This window comes from Oryx dammah, unplaced genomic scaffold (genome assembly GCF_014754425.2).
Source record: "Oryx dammah isolate SB20612 unplaced genomic scaffold, SCBI_Odam_1.1 HiC_scaffold_16, whole genome shotgun sequence".
NCBI classification, from domain to species: domain Eukaryota; kingdom Metazoa; phylum Chordata; class Mammalia; order Artiodactyla; family Bovidae; genus Oryx; species Oryx dammah.
In genome coordinates, this window is record NW_024070200.1 from 35898954 (window position 1) to 35920549 (window position 21596).

At 38.9% G+C, this 21596-nt stretch overlaps 1 protein-coding gene across 2 annotated transcripts in view; it reads right to left on the bottom strand.

The window, feature by feature from the left end:
- Window positions 1-21596, bottom strand: part of SIN3A (SIN3 transcription regulator family member A) — a 66777-nt gene that overhangs the window by 37159 nt on the left and 8022 nt on the right. For both annotated transcript variants that reach the window (XM_040257266.1, XM_040257265.1), the window contains exons 2-3: window positions 7986-8207; window positions 3290-3466 (exon numbers count right to left, since the gene is read on the bottom strand). In XM_040257266.1, the coding sequence (XP_040113200.1) occupies window positions 3290-3466; window positions 7986-8174 (366 nt within the window). In that variant the 5' untranslated portion in view covers window positions 8175-8207. The remainder of the gene's footprint in view (window positions 1-3289; window positions 3467-7985; window positions 8208-21596) is intronic.

The following is a 21596-nucleotide window of genomic DNA, read 5'->3' on the forward strand; positions in this document are numbered from 1 at the left end:
GTACAAGTTAGCAAAAATGAAGACCCATGAAGAAGTCAGAGGAAGCAGCATGGGCAAAACTGCAGACGGGACACCATCTGGTATATGTGGAAATGTGAAAACAGTTTAGTTTGGCCAGAGGATCTGTGGTGAAAAGAAGAAATGGTGGTAGGAATAGTGATAAGAGATAATACAGGAGACAATGCAAGATCTAGATCCTGAAAGGATCTTGTTAGAAAGCAATTCAGACTTTTATCATCTGCACGTTAGTATATCAATTTGGCTATAGTGTTGAGAACAAGTTGGTGCAGGAAAAAACAGATGATGAAGAGGAGGCAGGAAAACCAGTCATGCTATAAGGTTGACTCACGTGTGAACAGGAGCGGCATAAATTATAGTACTGACCAAACAGAGAGAACTGGGCAGATTCAAAAGCTTTTTAGGAGACAAGTGACAGGGCTTGGGGGCTGACTGTACATGGAAGATAAGGCAAAGAGGGCTTTCACTAAATTATACACCATGTGGGCATTCACAAAGAGGGACAAGTCTGAAGGGCTACAAAGTTACAAGTGTGATCTAGGACAACTTGAGTTTTAGTTACTCCGGGGATATCTAAGGGAACTGCCCACTAGGTGTATCCTACATACTCTGGGATTATTTTTAATTCTGTATAACATCAAGTTTAGGAAAGTTTCACAAGTAAACATCTGATTTGACAAGCACTACTTCGGTGACATATTGTGAAACAGAATCTTTATGATCAAATAAGCCATTAAAGAGCAGTAGCTCAGGAGTTGCCCCAACTTCCACTATAGCCATGGTTAATGAGAGCATTTATGCTGCCAGAGCACAGTGTGTATACCTGGTCAATACCAACTCATTGGAGGTTGGTCTTTTGGTACTTTATAAATAACATGACAATTTTTGTTGAAATTCAATACTCAGAATTTTCCATATTGAAATGTTTCATTAGTGACCAAATTGATGGAACCTAAAATTCAGTAAGTTTGCAGAAGAGAAAGACTTTGGAAGATATTTAAGAATAGTACTTACAGTCACAAAAGAAGAGTTATCAAAAATAAACATACAAAAAATTAGAAACAAAAACAAGCACTCTATGGTATAATATAATAAATACACAGAGAGAAAAAAATGCTGAAACCTGAAGAAGGAAAGTACATGTGATGTATGTGTGTCTGGAAGAAAAAGGTACAGGTCATAATGAACCACTGTTTAAAAATTAGTATAGTACAACTCTTTTATAAAAGCATGTATACAGTTCTAGAAATCATTACTTAGAAGAACACAACTTGGAACAAATCATTTGAAAGCTACAGGTTAAAGGAGGCATGTGGGGAGGGTCTTAGATTCTGCTGATGCATCTTCCTGGCTCACTTCAACAGGCATATATAAAGTCCCCAACCTCCTGAAGTTCACAGTCTTGTTGGGGAGACGAGCAAACAACTGTAAAGAGAACTTGCTAAATATGTGCCAAATATGTACGCTGCTGGCATTCAACAAACAACTAAATCACACCAAACGTGTCTCAAATTATTCAAATCTTCCTTGTCATCAATCTGCCAAAGACAAAGAAGAAAGTATTATAGAATATAAATGGTTTATTGAAGCTGGTTCAAATGCTTGTAAAACATTTTAGGACTGATCCAAAAATGGCAAGCGATGTGAGAATGTTAAATGAAATTACATGGCGGCGCAAGAAACCATTTTACCTCTCCTTGTTAGAAAGGACATTCAACAAGTTATTATGTCCAAGAATCACATTCAAGAGCTTGTAACTAAGAGAACAAACCTAACTCGACCTGTGACTCACTCTATAACCCCAACTCTAAAGCCCTTTCTTGCTTCCTTGACAGCACCTATAAAACATACAAAGCACACTCTATACACTTATAGCCAAGTGAGGAAGGAGAATAAAATAGGTGCTATGCTTTGACAGGGTTGACTGGAAAAAGGGTATAGAAATAAATATATATTTTTTGTTAGTTTAATAAGTAAGTTATAAGTGCTTTTGCAACATTAAGGTATTGCTGAATACAGTATTAATATGGAATTCAGTCACACCAAACCAACTTAAAAATTTTTTTCAGGACTCGGTGAAGTGCTAAGTCTGTAACAATAATACATTTTGGTATACAGCCACCACTCTACAGAGAGTAAAAATGTTTTAAGGAAAACTGATATAGCTTATAAATATTTTCCTAAGGACAGAGCCCAGAGTAAAGTTTCAGGCCCAAATAATTACTCTCTTTAGGACTATGTTTATGCATAGTCAACTCCTAATGACTTAAGCTAATATACAGGGTAAATTTCACAAAATCCCTCTATATAGCTTAGCTTTGGTGTGCTTTTATTTATGTAACATTTAATTTCTTTAGGCCAATGTTAAAGTTATTGAGAACCCAAACAATGAGGGCAGGAGTCAGGGAGAACTAGATTAAGTACCAAAAAATGAGAGAGATGAAATATCTCCTACACATAGATGTATCTTTTAAGGATACATTGTTCATTCCTACTTGCAAGCTACTTGATATAATTACAATTGTATGACCAAATAAAGATCCAACATCTTATCTCTTTATAGGTCTTCAGTTTTATACTTCTTGCACTTGATTTCAAATTTTATATAAAAACTGGGGGAAAAAAAAGAAATCTGGAAAACTTAGTACCATAATCACACATTTGGAAAAGTAACACTCAACTAAACAGAGAGAGAAGGTTAGCTGGAAATGAAAGTTTCATTTCTCCATGGATGCCTCATGAATTTCAAAGTGTTGAAAACCTACAGCATACACCCAGTAGATCAGATGAAAACACTGACTTTTTATTCACGATAGCCTTTCCCAAACTTCATAAAGGTTTCCCTAAAGGAGCATGTGATTTACTAAGGATGAACTTGACGATGCTAGCCAATTCAGCTGGTCATAAAGAATAAGAAGATTAAACCATAATACTTGGGTCCATTTACCATATAGGACTGTAGTCAACCATGTGTATGTTAATAAAACCTTATTCCATGCTAAGAACTAAAGAGTTCAAAAGCAGGCATCCAAAAAATGGACTTTATTTCAAATAGCTCCTCAATCCTGGAATGTTTGAACACCACACATTCATCCCAAAAACATCTCTTGAATGTATTCTCTGGATCAGGCACAAGGTGCTAAGACAGGAAATCAAAAGAAGACTTCTTGTCTTCACCCCCCAGCCTACTGTAAACAGCTGTAACACCACTAGTAACAAGCGGAAGCCAATGTTGCCTGCTGAGAGAGAAATGGAAGGGGCGGAACACCACCTTGAGTCTCTGAAACTGCTGCTGTCCCTGCACTGGTGCAACTGGTGGAGCTGGATGAGCGTGACTCTGGACCACCTGGCCCCCATGGGGCTGCACAGCTGTGGGGTGATGATGGCTGCTATGCACCGCTGCGATGGTGGGCCCATGACTGCTGGAGCTCTGCGGCACTGCTGAAACCTACAACGGACAAAACACTGATGAGAAGCTTCAAGGCTTGTGCATTCTTCCCCAAACGCCTCTAAAGAACACACACACAGAAAAGATTACCAGAAACCCAAATTTCCCACAAAAGGGAATTGGTGAAATAAATTATAGCCCACCCATCTTAGAGCAGAATTCTATAGCTATTAAAAATTATATAGCTTGGTATATCTCAAACTATCTGTGGCGAAGGACCAGTTTTTCTTGTTTCTTAAGTTCTGATCCTTCATGGACTACTACTTTTATGAAATACAATAAAAATGAATTACTATATATGAGACAAAAATACATAAGCCCCTATTTTTTATTACAAGGTTCTACAGACATAAAATTACAATGTCCAATTGCTAAAGAAGTTTCTAAACACTCCATTTCTGTACTTATCTCATTACAGACTAGTATGAAAGTATTCACATCAACCATCTGTGGACTACAGTTTGAATAGCACTGATAGAGAGGCAAATATTTTAACACTTAAAAATGTTCACAATCCATAAACTGAATGTATTCATGTGTTGCATATGGATTTAAACTTTTAAATAATTTTTTAAAGCACATTACACAAAGCAGTATATATAATATACTAAGGATAAATTAGGAGTTTAGAATTAACATATACACATACTATATATAAATCAGATAACCAATAAAGACCTACTGTATAGCACAAGGAACTATACTCAGGATCTGGTAATAAACTCTAATGGAAAAGAATCCTATACACACACACATGCACTGTGCTATACATCTGAAACTAACATAACACTGCAGATCAACTATACTAGAATAAAAAAATTAACATTCAGAAAAAAAACACAATAAAATTTTAAATCCTAGACAACAAATATATAGTAAAATGTGAACATTTTATTTTGTGACTGTAAGGTTAGAGAATATTTTTATTTTGTTTATTCTGTATATTCTCATTTGTTCCTGGAGTGAAAGCTCCAAGTCTTTAGCCACTGGACTAGGACTCAGGGAATTCCCCCTTATTTATGACTTTTAAAATAAAAAATTTTTAAATTTTCCAACCTGTTCGTGGTCTAACATGAAACATATTTCTTATCTATTCTCTCTTGTCCTCTTAAAAGTTTAGGGTTAAAACAGAAGTACAGGCCCCTTTCCTTCTATTTCTATTGCAAGAAGTGTTATATAAAATTTCCAAAGCTCTAAAAATTTTCCTATTTCAGAACTTTAATCACTACAGAAAACAACTAAGAACAATACACCTGATACGCCACATCTCCAAGGTAAGGAGACTAAATAACACGACACTTTAAAACAATGTAAACTAAGCTAAGTACTACAACTTAAGAATGTTTTTTTCCCCAAGGCCCCACAGCTTTACAAAGATTACCCTGGGCAGAGCAGAAGGTGGGAAATAGAGCAACTATTTACAAATCCACAGGAACAATAAAAATTAGGAGTAAAAAGAAACTATTTAGATGATTCGAAAAGCTCTAATACTTTTAAGAAGAGTTTTATGTTTCTGAGCTTTTAATATTACAACATGCATATACTGAACAGGTTTTTCTAAGACTTAACTAGCATTTACAAATACTTGTGATGGCTGGTTTTATAAGAGCACATTATAGTTTCTGGTATAGGAATAAATGTGATTATCCCAGGTGTAGGAGAAAGTCGTGAACTAGTTCAGACAAAAGTAATCACCCAAGGAAAGAAAACACACCACCTTTCTTTCCTACAAGTCCTAATCTAACGATGTGATCTGTAGCTGTCCTCTGACTGCCCCACCCGGCCCCATAGGAAGGCACTATATTGCTGCAAGGTGGGCTCCAGCGGAGGAGTGACACCTAAGGAATTACCATTTCCTACTTCATCCAGGTTTCCCTCTTCCTTGACTGTTTTCTTATAATAAATTCCTAGATATGGAATTCCTAGGTAAAAAAATAACAACTTTGATACAAACTATCAAATCGCTCTCAAGGAAGATTAAACCAATTTATATTACCATACCAGCCAAACCTTTTTATTTTTTCATTTTTACTTTATTTTTTCTGGCTGCACCACATGGCTTGCAGGGGCTCAGTTCCTTGACCAGGGACTGAACCCATGCCACAGCAGTGAAAACCCAGAATCCTAACCACCAGGCTACCAGGGAACTCCTCTGACAGCCCAACCTGTGCCTCTCTAGACTAGTTACATAAGTTATGGTTCTGACTGACCTGGAATGGAATATTATATATGCAATGATTTTTTAAAAAATTACTTGGGATGTGCACTGGTGGTCCAGTGGCTAAGACTCCAAGCTCCCAATGCGGGGGGCCCGAGCTCAATCTCTGGTCAGAGAACTGGATCCCACATGCCACGACTAAGAGTTCACATGCCACAGCTAAAGATCCTGCATGTTGCAACTAAGACCTGGAGCAGACGAGTAAATAAATATATACATATATTTTTAATTACTTGAGTCTATACATATATTCAAGTGGAAAATTGTCTACTACGTATTAAGTGAAAAGAAATAACAGAATAGTATACACTGTATGGCCTAAATTATGTAAAGAGGGAAGTACAGCTACATAATTAGAAAAGTAAATAAACATGCCTGCATATGCAGAGAAAACTCTGAATACCCGAGAAATGCACCCAGTGGGGTTAAGTCTGAGGGCTCAGAGGAAGAAGTCACATTATATCTTTTTCTTTTAAATGGTGACATTTACTTTCATAATTAAAAAGGGCAAAACACAAATTTATATTTTTACAAAAAAGAGTGAACAGACAAGAGATGAATTATCAGTGTTGATCAGGATATGCAATGACAGGAATATACAATGCTGGAGTAAACAGAAATAAACTGGGACAGCTCTGAAAAACAATTTGACATTACCTCCTAAAGGTGAAAATGTATGCACCCTATGGCCCAGCAAACCCTCTCCTAGACACTCAAACTTCCTACTGTGTCCTCAAACCTGCAGTTCAGTTCAGTTGCTCAGTCGTGTCCTACTCTTTGCGACCCCATGAACCGCAGCATGCCAGGCCTCCCTATCCATCACCAACTGCCAGAATCTACCCAAACCCATGTCCATCAAGTCGGTGATGCCATCCAACTACCTCATCCTCTGTCGTCCCCTTCTCCTCCTGCCCTCAGTCTTTCCCAGCATCAGGGTCTTATTTCAAATGAGTCAGCTCTTCGCATCAAGTGGCCAAAGTACTGGAGTTTCAGCTTCAATATCAGTCCTTCCAATGAATACCAGGACGGATCTCCTTTAGAATGGACTGGTTGGATCTCCTCGCAGTCCAAGGGACTCTCAAGAGTATTCTCCAACACCACAGTTCAAAAGCTTCAATTCTTTGGCACTCAGCCTTCTTTATAGTCCAACTCTCACATCCAAACATGACCACTGAGAAAACCATAGCCTTGACTAGATGGACCTTTGTTGACAAAGTAATGTCTCTGCTTTTTAATATGCTGCCTAGGTTGGTCATAACTTTCCTTCCAAGCAGTAAGGGTCTTTTAATTTCATGGCTGCCAATCACGATCTGCAGTGATTTTGGAGCCCAGAAAAATAAAGTCTGACACTGTTTCCCCATCTATTTGCCATGAAGTGATGGGACCGGATGCCATGATCTTCGTTTTCTGAATGTTGAGCTTTAAGCCAACTTTTTCACTCTCCTCTTTCACTTTCATCAAGAGGCTTTTTAGTTCCTCTTCACTTTCTACCATAAGGGTGGTGTCATCTGCATATCTGAGGTTATTGATATTTCTCCCAGCAATCTTGATTTCAGCTTGTGCTTTATCCAGCCCAGCGTTTCTCATGATGTACTCTGCATATGTTAAATAAGCAGACCTGCAGAATGGTCTGCAAAAATAAGCAGCTGCCACCTCCTTCACTAATAAACACGCTGTTTAATTCCACATTTTTTTTAAAATTTCCACAGCAAGACCTTCTTGATAAAATATGTAGTACACCAAGTCTGCAAGCTCATCTCACCGGGACTGCCACTGTGAGCACCACTGCACTAGGAAAACCTGCGGACACTCACTGAAGCCCCTGTCTAACAGGAAAAGTCTGGAAACAGCTTGATACTCTACCAACAGAAGAATGGATAAATTAATTGAATATATTCATGTAATTCATAACCAAGTGAAAATTCTACTTAATTGGTCACATACATGAAAATGGATAAGTCTTAGGAACCACACTGAATGGGTTTAAAAAAATGAATCAAATTAGAAAATATACATTTTTACTTTAGATACAAGTTCAAAAATACCCCAACTAAACAACTTTATTGTAGCAAAAGCGACCAGGGAAAGACAGGATGAACTTCAAAGGTTACAACAACAACACTCTTTTAAAAAAATGTGTGTGGTAAATACACAAGGGTACACTGTTTACATTATTTTTTATACCTTCCATATAGCCCATAAACAGATTTTTAATACCTGAGTGTTTAACAAAAGCTCTGTAACTGGATGCATTACCAGTGTTCCTCCTTTACCCTAGTCCCTTGCTGGGCTCCAGCTTACCTGATAACTGGGTGTCACAGAGTACTGAATCCCTGTGGCTGACTGCATGGTCTCAGACACCGCTTCATACACGGGAGGGGCAGGGGCAAGCACCCGGTGCTGGTGAGGAAAAGCCTCTGCGCTACCAGGAATCCGACGCTGCTGGGCCGCATACACCGGTGACTCCTGGTCATCCAAACGTCGCTTCATTCTGCACTCATGCTCAGGGATGCACTACAAAACCTGCAGAAACCAAAAGCAACCACATGCAAACCAATTCGCACTCCAATATAACGTGTACGACCAGTTACCCAGAAGTTCAACTCCTGGAGACAATGACTATCTCCTGCATCTAGAGATGATCACTGGGTAGTTTAAGTGCACGGGGGACCACACATTCCCAACAGTGGACAGATTATCATAGCTGAGAGACAAAAATGTAAATAATAACCCAGTTTGAATTACCTTTGATACTGCAGAGTTGAAAAATAGCCTCCAATTTAGAAACACACAAATACACCTTTCTTTATTCTCTGGTTTTCTCAAGTGCCATCATCCCTAATATTAATTATATTATTCACTGGCTATAAAAACATTCAAGTGTTTCTTCCTAACTCCTCTCAAAAGCTAGCATTATAATTGTGGTCTAATTTTTAAAGTATGAAATGTTTCAACAATTAAATGGTATCACAGAATACTAGGCCAGTAGTAAGAGGACAATGGTTGTAAACTTGCCAATTTAAGAAACTATGTACATCCCAATAAGCTCCTCCTTCCATGTAAATTTATTTCTTCAAAAATAAAGTAAGGTTGAAACTCTCCATTAATAAGGTTTCTCCTTATATTCTCAAGTCCTAAAGTGATTCCAGAACCCCCCAGTTTAATAATCCCCCTGTACAGGAATAGTTCCTTTCCCACAGCACACAAAGTCTAGTAACACTCTGGCCAGGAATCCAGATGGGTCTTTTTGGAGCTTTTCCAACATTGGTATCATTAATGCAAGCATATCAATAAGAAAGAGAGCTCTAGTCAGCCAAGGACAAAATGGGACCAAGCCCTACCACTTTTCTGGTCACAAAACACAGCTTAAGAAAGACACTGCTGCTGTGGTGAGAAGATTAAAAATACAGTAATAGACTTCACAAGCCACTCCCTTTCCATCTAAAGCAAGATTCTTTTTAAAATTGTGGGGGGAGTGGGTTACCTACTTTCTAAACACATCCAAATCTCTTTTCCTCATTTCCCGGGAGCATGCACGCCCCGAGGGGAAGCAGTCCTCACAAGGACTCCTCGAGGCTGCTTCACCTCTTCTCCAGCCTCGCCATCATCCTCAGCATGCCTGTAACTCGGGTGCTCAGCCCTGAAAGAGCATCTTGGGTTGTTCTCACACTCTCACAAACCTAAGTTAGACTCTGACACAGAAGCACAACTGTTTCATCTGCAAGCCAACCATTTTCAATATTATCTTTCTGTAAATCTCAAGCCATAATTAATCTTTCTGCTGATTATACTGTATTTTTTGCTGTGAGGGATATGAGATTTTAGTCCCCCTACCAGGGATTGAACCCAAGCCCCCTGCATAGGAAGCGTGGAGTCTTAACCACTGAATTGCCAGGAAGTTCCTATTCACTATAAATTTAGATCAAAGGACTGTCTCCCAAATTTATATAATATGTTGAATTCACTTAACTGGAGTTGAAAACATACTGCTGATGGCTGCCGAGGGGAAATAATTTAAAATGTCTTAACTGATTATGTCTTCCTAGGCTTTTCTAGTATGAAGTAGCATATTTAGCACAGTATTTCAAAATTTTTCAGGCATATTAAGAAGTTAGAAATATAGATTTACACATTCTATTTGTTATTTATGAGCTACCAGTCAACTAACTAGGAACACTCAATCTCAACCTATTTGGGAGTAAGTCTAATAAATGGACAGAGTGAAAAGTCTTAAAGACTTTTTGGCTGTTACTTCTATGTAAAGCCATGATCTAGATCACAGTTTGATCTTGGGTTCTACTAGCGTGGAACCTAGATGCTTAAACACACCTGAGATAAATCCCTGGAACCAAAAGCCAGTCAATACCTCATAAATGGAAAACCAAATTTAGATCAGAAGATCATGACACAGACTATGGAAAAAAGACTAGAGTACCTATCAAGACCTGGATTCTAGTCTGAATTGACTTGAAGCTATGTAACTTTGGTCCTGTTTTCTTATTTGCGAAAGCATATAATTAGACTACTCTGTGCGTGCACGCTAGTCGTATCCAACTCTTTGCCATCCCATGGACTGCAGCCCGCCTAGCTCCCTTCTGTCCATGGAATTCTCCAGGCAAGAATACTGGAGGGGGTTGCCATTTCCTTCTTCAGAGGCCCTTTCTGACTCAGAAATGGAACCTGAGTCACCTGCATTGGCAGGCAGCTTCTTTACCACTGCCCCACCTGGGAAGCTATTCCCAAATGCTGGTCTACGGACAAGTCCATGGGAAGATGAAAAAGAAGGGGAGGAGGCTGCAGTGAATTTTCCAAAGGTTAAGTATTAGAGAACTATGCTTTATTCTGAGATCATGTCCTATCTTTTAGCTATTAAAATATCATTTCCTTTATAAAGTGACTGTGATTCTATAAAGTAGTTAACTTAATTTGCCTCTAGAGTTTGCCTTCCAGACCATCTCTATGATACTGAAGAGGCTGCCCAAGGTCTGTACTTTCTGTGAACTGCCCTCTACTTCTTTAACAATTACCACTCTTAATTCTATTCCCTGAATGATTCTCAAATCAATTGCTTCTCCCCTAGTCATATAGGCAACCCCTCATTTTGGGACCTTATCATCCTTTGTTACCAACACCTTCCAGCCTCTCTCCCATCCAATCTACACTGCTTTTAAAATGGTTGGCTTCAACTGCAAATCCAATCCAGTTGTAAATCCATCAATCCAGGATTTCCCTGGTGGTCCAGTAGTTAGGACTGGCACACTCACTGCTGAGGGGCCTGGGTTCAATCCCTGGTTGGGGAACTAAAATCCCACAGGTCACACAGTGCAGCAAAAAAAAAAAAAAAAATCCGAATTCCTTAAGTCAGCCTTCAAAATTCTTTCTCACTGATTGTGGGGACAATTTAACTCACCAATTATATCCATTCAATCCCACCCTATCATCCAGGTTGTCAAAATGTCTTTCCACTCCCCTAAAGAAGCGCGAAATCTGTAAGCTTCTTCAAGATAGAGTCCTTTCCAACTTTGTCTGCATTTCTCACCTTCCAGACACTCATCACAGATGCTCAAATACTGCATATGCAGAAGGGGAAGATAATAATTAACATAACAGCAGCATAGATCGAGTGTCAAGCACTATTCTATACAATTCACTACTAATAATTTAATCCATTCAATAACCCTGTAAGCAAGGTGCTACTATTCTCTATTTTATAAATAAGGAAACTGAAGCACAAAGATTAAGTAAATTGCCCAATGTTGCACAGCTATGAATCCACAAAACCTGCCTCCAGAGCCTGGGTTCTTAACCATCTCACTATCCTACCTCACACAGAAGAGGAGAAGACAACAGGAAGAAGAGTTCCTTTACTAATTTAACACACACACACGTTGAGCAACTTCTGCTTTCTTTAACTTCTCACACGCTCGTCTCATTCATCCTTTCTTCAGCCTTACCCAACAGGAGGAATGCTCTGGCAGCACTCATTCATTCATTTAGCAAATATTTAGATATGAAGGTGGCAGATGATTTCAACCCATGCCCTAGGAAAGTCTGAAAGGTAGTTGGAGGGACTTTCCCAATGGTCCAATGGTTAATTAAGACTCCATGCTGCCAATGTGGGTGGGTGGTAGGGGTGGGTTCAATTCCTGGTCACGGAATTAAGATCCCAGCTGCTGTGAGAGGCGACAGAAAGATTAAAAACAAAACGCTAGCTGGAAAGACCATATACAGCCTCACTAGTAATATTACCCAAAGGAACTAGCAAAGATTAAAAAGAGAATGATGATATTCAGTGTAGGTGAGAGTACAGGGAGACTACTACTGGTGGTAATTGGTAAAGACTATTTGGTTGGCAACTTTCAGGCTTTTATTAAATTTTTAAATCAAATTGAAAATGTGCATACCCTTTAACCACCTAACAATTCCACTTCTGGGTCTCTATCCTATACATCTGCCAAGTATATTTACTGCAGCAAAGTATGAAAATTTTAAATGTCTATCAATAGCTAAGTAAACTGGATCCATCCATATTTAGAAAACTATGTAGTAATTAGAAGGATTAGGGTTCATCTACAGGGAAAGGCAGAATAGTGAAAAAAAAATGAGCTACAGAATATATACAGTGTGCTCTCAACACAGACACAATGTACTCTTTTAAGATTTCTGCATTTCATTGTGTGTAAATTCTAGAAACAAGTACTGAACTCTAGATAAGGAGATGCATGCTCAAGAACTTAGATAAAAGTATAGAGAATTCCCTGGAGGTCCAGTGATTAGGACTCTGCACTTTCACTGCGGAGGGCCCCCCAAAAGAGTGTACCAATGTCTGAAATGTACTTAGAATATCACCAAGAAATTAGTTTGGATTAATGGATGATGGAATGGAAAGATGGATATATAATAAAACAAGTACTGTAAAAACAGAAATAGTGAAATCCAGGTAGTGTGTGTATGTGGGTGTCAACTATAAAATTATATCAAATCGTGGGAGGAAAAGCTAATAATACAAACTAGTTCACAAGTGATACAAACAAGCACTATCAACTGGGAAGGGAGTAGAAATTGTGTACACTGAGAAAGATCCCATACAGAGAAGGCAATACTTAGTTATAGTTTGAAAATTAGGGATGAATTATGGTATGGGAGTATATACAGGATGAATTAAAATGTTATAGTAACTTGGACTTATAGGCAGTAAATAGCTATATAAAATTTTTGTCAATTTATCCATCCTACAAATATTCCCTGAGTGCCAAGCCCTGTGCTTAGGGGTTGGGTCCCCAGCGACGTTCCCTGCTTCACAGCAGCCAAGTCCTGCGTATCTGATCACTACCAGCTCCTCACAACATTCCTGTCGACTGAGCACACTCAAAAGCCTTCTATCTGGAGGGAAACTGATAATCAGAGAAATTAAGCGACTTATTCCAGGTCACAAAGCTGGTTAAAGGAACAAAAGGGTAGATACTCTGTCTCCTTGGAATATATGATATATCTGGAGTAGAAATGCTGGACAGACCACAGGATCCTCCTTATAGAGAGGTACAGTATAGTTCGAAACCATCAAGTATTTGAATGCCATATGATGGAGCCGCAAGAGTTAGAAAACTACTTTCAAGCCCCGATTCAGTTGACATGATTTTCATCTGCGACTATGGTCTCCAACTGTTTCAGATTTGGAGGTTACCCTGTTACCAAAACTCTAATCTAAGAAGGCAGAATTAAAAAAGAAGAAAAAAAAAGCACTCTGAGGGATAGAAACTAGTAAAGAAAGTCTAATGTGAACAAACAATAGCACAGAACACTAAAAAGTCATCAGGTCATTTGTTATAATAAAAAGTGGGAACAGCTCCAAATCATCAGGCAAAGTAATCATCATTCCCAAATAAAGCAAGTGGAGCAGGATAATTCTGACATTGAAGGGGAGTCTTCTGGAGTAGGAGAGAACAACTGAGGAGCGAGTGGGACACATTTCAGACAGGAGGGCAGGGTAAAAGCTGACCCACTCAGAACAAGAGAAATAAAAACCAATTTTCTAGTTTTACAAACTAAATATCTTTAACCACAACAAAGTGTTGGCCTCCGAGAAATCCAGAAATTTCTCCGTAATTACTAAAATCCAAATGGAAAAATCCAACTTTAAAGAATCTTTTAATTTAGATTAAATTTCACACACTGGCTTAAATGGAAACAACAGAATTTTTTCAGTCAAGATAAGTTAAAAGTAATAGTGTGCATGGAACATACCACCTTATTATGGAGGATTTTAACACACAACTTTCTTTTTGAAATGCACTTAACTTATGGCTGACCCTTTAGTGCCTCTTGCTTTTGTGTTAGTATTATCTTGAATTAGGCACACTTTAAAGATCTTTTATTTATAGAGTAAAAGAAAAATCTAAAGTTACTCTCTTACTACATCATGTGAAATCACATAAAATGTGTCCTGGTCAGTTTTATTTCAATGAATACTCTTGAAAAAATGGAAAGCTTCTCTTCAAAAGTAAAGAAATTTTTGCCAAAGCACAAGTGTCTGTAATTACTTCAACCCAGTAAAACTCCTGTCACAGTCGACTTCAAAATCTGTCCAAAAATCCACTTCTGGATTTAAATCTGTTAGAAAGTGAAAAAAAAGTTTCCAGAAACAAAAAGTCAATCCATTTAGATTTCCCACATTACTTAGAATAATTGCTCAACAAAATTAACAACCCATTTTCCTCAAAATACCGCAAGATATGATACCCAAGCCTCCCCTGAAAAGCAGTTTCACATTTTTCCGAAGAGGCAGTCCCCCAATCTGGGGAGATTTTGGCCCCCTCCAGGGTGCATCTGGCAGTGTTAGAAGACACTTTTTGTTGTCACAATTCCAGAAGAGGGGTGCTACTGGCATCTCATGAATGGAGACCATGAATGTTACCACACACACTGCAGCGTACAGGCCAGTTCCCCACGAGAGAGAATGATTCAGTCCAAAATATTAATAGAGCCAAGGCTGAGAAACCTAGATTAATATAATGACAATCCCATTTGATACACACCTTTTGTGAGCTCTGGTGAAGTTATGTCATACTACAGTGTGACAACAAGTTTTAAAAAGGTGATTCAGGACAATCATCTTGTATGTGCAGATGGTAACACTGCTTTCTTTACAACATGTGATTCACCTTTAACCCCAGTATGCCAGAAAAACTTATCATTAAACATTTGAGCTAGAAACACCTTTATTAGAAATTTTAGTGAGAATTTAAGTTGCAAATCCAAATTTTTAGTCCACATCTCCCTGATTTTGAAGATATATATAACCAAAATAAGCAATATCCTTTAAAATGCAACTGACTAGTCATCAGCTGTCATGCACAGACTTATCTCAAGTAAAGTTCTAGCTTATTATTACTTTGGGATTTTTATTGGTTTTTGCCCTCACATCATCAAACACAACTTTGAGAATCTGTCCATTTACAAACTGTGTCAAGTAAGTTTTGGTAGAAGAATACCACTGTACATCCTTTTAGCAAATTGGAATGGTTTACACTCTTGTTGAAAATACTGCATTCCTAAGTCCTTCTAGTTGACTGATTCCTGGATGAGGACATCATATTCCAGCCTGCACCCTACCCTCAGAAATATATTGTCCACTCATAAATTCTTCAGTTTGAGAAAATTCATCTAGGATCTTATCATCTAAAGCCTCAAAGTCATCAGCTTGGCTTATGCAATCAACTCTACCATCGCCATCATAGCCAAGAGTGTTGCTACCTGCTGCATTGTTATTGTTTACTCACTAAGTCACGTTTAACTCTTTTGCCACCCCATGGACTATGGCCCACCAGGCTCCTCTGTCCATGGAACTTTCCAGGCAAGAATACTGGAGTTGCCATTTCCTTTTCCAGGGGATTTTCCCAACCCAGAGATTGAACCCACATCTCCTGCACTGGCAGGCGGATTCTCTACCACCAAGCCACCAGGGATGCCCATTACTTTCATCTATTAGTTCCTCTGATAACTGTGAAACGTCTTCCTCTGTTAGTTTTCCTCTTTGCCATTATTGGAGGAAAATAAAAGATTACAGGTTATGAAATATATTGAATAAAAGCTTATAAAAAACTATAAAAATAGTAGCATAAAGAACTGTTATTCACTCTTCACTCAGATAACTCAATTGGTAACATCTTACGTAATGTTTCAGATGGCATCCCTCAACTTCTTTTATACTTTTTTGAAAGGTGCTGTAATGCTTTGGGCAAAGCAGTAAGAAAACTGCCGTAATGATGACTTAAAATTTTACTATTGCATCATTCTTCTAGGGTTTCCTAGGTGGTATAGTGGTAAAGAATCCACCTGCAATGTAGGAGATGAAAAAATACAGATTCAATCTCTGGATCAGGGAAGATCCCCTGGAGTAGGAAGTGGCAACCCACTCCAGTATTCTTGCCTGGGAAATCCCATGGACAGAGGAGCCTGGTGGGCTACAGTCCATGGGGTCGCAAAAAGTCGGACACAGCTGAGTAGGCACGCATGCACACAACACATCCTTCTAGGCGATTCATCATTCTTCCACTTACTATTTTAGGTGTTTTTTGTTTTTTTTTTTTAGCATAGTTGGCAATAATTGATCAGTAATAATAAAGTAATTCCTAAGATGATGAAAGACCAGAATGGTTCAAGATATAGGATAACTAAGATCATCAAGATCCTACAACTCAGGTCAGATGTATAAACGGTAAAAGCTAGAACCAGTTTATTCCATTAAAAAGAAAATAAGTATATTTCCATTCTTTCGAAGACCTCTAATAAAGAATAAAGTCATGAAATATAAATCTTTACAGGTAGTTAATACTGCTCAAAAAAGAAACTCAAAACCTAAAATTGGGTCTGACACTGATGTTATAGACAAAAAATGGACAAGAAACTCTTTAGTTCAATTCAAAAGATACTAACAACTGTATCAATATTCACTTTCTGATTTGATCACTGTATTGTAGTTTTATGTAAGATGCATTTGGGAGATCTGGGTGAAGGTTATATGGCAATTCTTTGTATTATTTTCACAAGTTTTTAAAGCCTAAAATTATTTCGAAATGAAAAGTTTCAAAAACTAAATATTTAAATTTTAAAAAAGGAAATCATTGTGTATCCCTCTTCTCAAGGACATTAACATTTACTTCGTGTGACAAGGTTTCTATAAATTAACTGGCAAGTATAAAACAACAGATCAGAAGTTATGTTAGCTGCAGCTTTAAAGAAAGCATTATAAAGAACAGAACTCAAGGTGGTTCTGAGGATGACAGATGTGCCACTCACCTCATATTCCCTCTATTCTATTCGCTATATTTCTGCCCCCACACAGACATGGGCACACAAACCTTTAAACATCTTTGGGTCCTCCACTGTGCTTAGGATAGCGTTTTGCTGTGATGGAAACCAAATCATTCATTCACACATGTTTGCATCCTCTAATATTTAGTAAGCACATACTATGTGTTGGGCATTGTTCTAGGAGCCAGGGATATAGATGTAAATAAAATAAAACAAACTTCTCCTTCCTCAGGAAGTTTACGTGTTTAAAAATATATATTTGTCTATTTACTTGCCTGCGGCAGGTCTTACTTACAGCAGGTGGGATTGTTAGTTGTGGCATGCAAACTCTCCACTGTGGTACGTGCAATACAGTTACCTGACAAGGAATCAAACCCAGAGCCCTTGCACTGGACCACCGGGGAAGTAAATCCCAGAAGTTTAGCTAAGTTTCCTCATGCTAAGAAGAAAAAGCAGAGGAGAATTTTTGAAATTTTAGGCAATAATGACCAAAGAATATCTCACTAATAAGGTAACTTATGAAATGAAATAAATGAAGTAAGAGGCCGGCCATGTGGGGATCAGTAAAGGCAGCATCACAGGCAGAGGGGACAGCAAGTGCAGACTCTGATGTACATATGTGCTTGGCATTTTCCAAGAAAAGGGAAAAAGCCATCTAGTTGGAGCAGAAGGGAGGAAAGATAGACTAGTAGGAAATGAAGTCAGAAAGGTAATGGAGTTGGGGGTAAGAGGTAGAAAGTACATGTTTGTTCTCAGAGGTCGTAATAACGACTCAGACTGAAATGGGAAGCCACTGGAGGGTTTTAAGCAGAGAATCACTTGGGTTGCTATGTTAAGAACAGACTGAACACTGGCAGTAACAGAACAGTTAAGGTGCTACTGAAATAATCCAAGCTAGAAATAGAGATGTTAGTGACATTCACTGCTGTAGCTGGGGGTATGGGGTAGAATTGAGTGGTCAAATTCTGGATAGTTTTTTGAATATAGAGCAAATAGTATTTATCTGCTGTGAATAAGAAAGAAGTCAAAGATGCCTATTAGCTATCCAAGAGGAAGTAGGAAGTGGGCAACTGGATTTGTTCCTCTACTGTAGAGAGGAGAGGTTTCCAGTGATAGAAATTTGAGTTATCAGTATTGCTTAGATTTTGGAAAGGCATATGGTGCATAGCGTAGCTCTCCATAATCAAGCACATTCACATTTCTGCACCAAGTGGGACAGCTTAGATCAGGTTGTGCCTCTGAATTCCTTATTCAGTTCAGTCGCTCAGTCGTGTCCAGCTCTTTGCGACCCCATGAATCGCAGCACGCCAGGCCTCCCTGTCCATCACCAGCTCCCGGAGTTCACTCAGACTTACATCCATCGAGTCCGTGATGCCATCCAACCATCTCATCCTCGGTCGTCCCCTTCTCCTCCTGCCCCCAATCCCTCCCAGCATCAGAGTCTTTTCCAATGAGTCAACTCTTTGCATGAGGTGGCCCAAGTCCTGGAGCTTCAGCTTTAGCATCATTCCTTCCAAAGAAATCCCAGGGTTGATCTCCTTCAGAATGGACTGGTTGGATTTCCTTGCCAAATTCCAAACTTACCAAAATTTGGAAGTTGTGCCTCTGAATTCCAAACTTACCAAAACAAATAAAAATATTTGTATTTCAGAGCTGCAAATAAGGGATTGTGTCTCTGTATATCCTTCAACAGCCTGCAAGTCAGCAAGCCTAGCCCTGGAGGATATCAACAGGACTGCGGAAACATTCACCCCCACGATGCTGGTAAATACAACCAACATGCAGGCACTCACAAAGAAGAGTGGGTGAGGAAAACAAAAGCAAAAGAAGGGAGGAGCAAAAAGGAGATGGATCAGTTAGAAATTCCTACCAATAAAAGCCTAACTAATTTTGAAGCCAACTGCCAACTAACAGAGGTTCCTCTAGTTGTTTAGTTGCTAAGCCATGTCTGACTTTTTGCAATCCAATGGACCACGGCATGCTAGGCTTTCCTGTCTTCCACTATCTCCCAGAGTCTGCTCAAACTCATGTCCATTAAGTCAGTGATTCCATCCAACCATCTCATCCTCTGTCACCCGCTTCTTCTCTTGCCCTCTATCTTTCCCAGCATCAGGGTTTTTTCCAATGACTCGGCACTTCGCATCAGGTGGCCAAAGCATTGGAGCTTCAGCTTCAGTTCTTTCAATGAATATTCAGGGTTGATTTCCTTTAGGATTGACTGGTTTGATCTCCTTGCAGACCAAGGGACTCTCAGCCTTCTCTAGCACCACAATTTGAAAGCATCAATCCTTTGGTGCTCAGCCTTCTTTATGGTCCAGCTCTCACATCTGTACATGACTACTGGAAAAACCACAGCTTTGACTAGATGGATCTTTGTCAGCAAAGTCATGTCACTGCTTTTTAATACACTGTCTAGGTTTGTCAGAGCTTTTCTTCCAAGGAGCAAGCGTCTTTTAATTTCATGGCTGTAGTCACCAACCATAGTGATTTTGGAGCCCAAGAAAATAAATCTGCCACTGTTTCCAAACTTTTCCTCCATCTATTTGCCATGAAGTGATGGGACTGGATGCCACGATCTTAATTTTTTGAATGTTGAGTTTTATGCCAGCTTTTTCACTCTCCTCTTTCACCCTCATCAAGAGGCTCTTTAGTTTCTCTTTGCTTCCTGCTATAAGGGTGGTGTCTTCTGCATACCTAAGGTTATTGATATTTCTCCCAGCAATCTTGATTCCAGATTGTGCTTTATCCAGCCTGGTATCTTGCATGATGTACTCTGCATATAAGTTAAATAAGCAGAGTAATAATACACAACCTTGATGTACTCCTTTAAAAATTTTGAACCAGTTCGTTGTTCCATTTCTGTTTCTAACCATTGCTTCTTGACCTGAATACAAGTTTCTCAGGAGGAAGGTAAGATGGTCTGGCATTCCCATCTCTTCAAGAATTTTCCACAGTTTGTTGTGATCCAGTCAAAGGCTTTATTTAGAATAGTTAGTGAAGCAGTAGATGTTTGTTTGGAATTCCCTAGCTTTCTCTATGATCCAACGGACGTTGGCAATTTGATCTCCAGTTCCTCTGTCTCTTCTAAACCCAACCTGTACACCTGGAACTTCTTGGTTCATGTACAGTTGAAGTCTAACTTGAAGTATTTTAAGCATTACCTTGCTAGCATGTGAAATGTGTGCAACTGTGTGGCAGTGTGAACATTCTTTGGGACTGGAATGAAAACTGACCTTTTCCAGTCCTGTGGCCACTGCTGAGTTTTCCAAATTTATTGACATATTGACTGCAGCACTTTCAGTTCAGTCGTTCAGTTGTGTCCAAATCTTTGCGACCCCACGGACTGCAGTATGCCAGGATTCCTTGTCCATCACCAACTCCCAAAGCTTACTCAAACTCATGTCCATTGAGTCAGTGATGTCATACAACCATCTCTCTTTAACAGCATCATTTTTAGGATTTGAAATAGCTCAGCTGGAACTCCATCACCTCCACTAGCTTTGTTCATAGTAATGCTTCCTAAGGCCACTTGACTTCACACTCCAGGAGGTCCTCTAGTTATCAAACTATAAAATGTCATCAGAGTTCAGTTTGTAAACTACTTATCTATGACCTACTGTATGCCAGGACTGTCCTAGACACTGAGGATATGGAGAAAATAAAGTCCCAATCTATATGAACTGTGAGCTGCTGGTGTAGCTCTCCCTGAGGAAAATCAGTATCAGGCTGCTGTCCTGCAAATATACAAGGACAAAAAAAATCTGCATTTGGTTATATGTGACAACAAATCCCACTGGGCATGTCTTTTGGGACTTTGGGGGAGAAGGACTTGCCTTCTGAAGAAACAGACCTCAAAAGAAAATTACATAACTGAAGAGAAGTCAAAGGTTTTTAATGTGTTGTTAAAAGACAATTGGACAGATAATTGTATAAAGATAATTAAAATTCAAATTTAAAAAGGTGTCTGCCAGAAAAACAAAACTCCTTGAAATATTCAGAACTCAGACTACCCAAGTACGCTGCTGGATGCACCTTATTATTTGACCTTAATCTCAACAAAAAACAAAAACCAGGAATTAATTAAATTGTAACAAGAAAAATATTAAAATCCTAAGATATTACTTTGACTACTCACTTATTAAAGTAACAGAAACAGGAAGGCAGGTAGAGGAAAAGTAGTACTAGGAAATAACGTGACCATATTAATAAAGTATTTTGAGCTTAACAGAGTAACAAGAAGTTACCCCAAGTTCATAATTTCTTCCCTGTGCTTCTTAACTACCTTCCTAAGCAGGGGAAGCAATCACATCTGCCAACTGAAGAGAAAAGGATTCACAAACTCTGGAAGACAGACAATCCACATGCCATTTTCAATACAATGCCACCCTTTCTAACACTCCAAAGCATTCTCTGGGGTATTTTGAGAGATGTCTAACAACTCCCTTAAACTGGCTCTGATTTCAGACTCCTCCCTCCTGTTTCTTATTCAGTGTCCCTTCTTCCTCTTCCCACCAAAAGCTGGGCTCTCCACTGAATTCCTTACAGCTCTCTGTACTTTACTCTTACACATTCAACCTATACTGGCGTGTAGTAAAAATC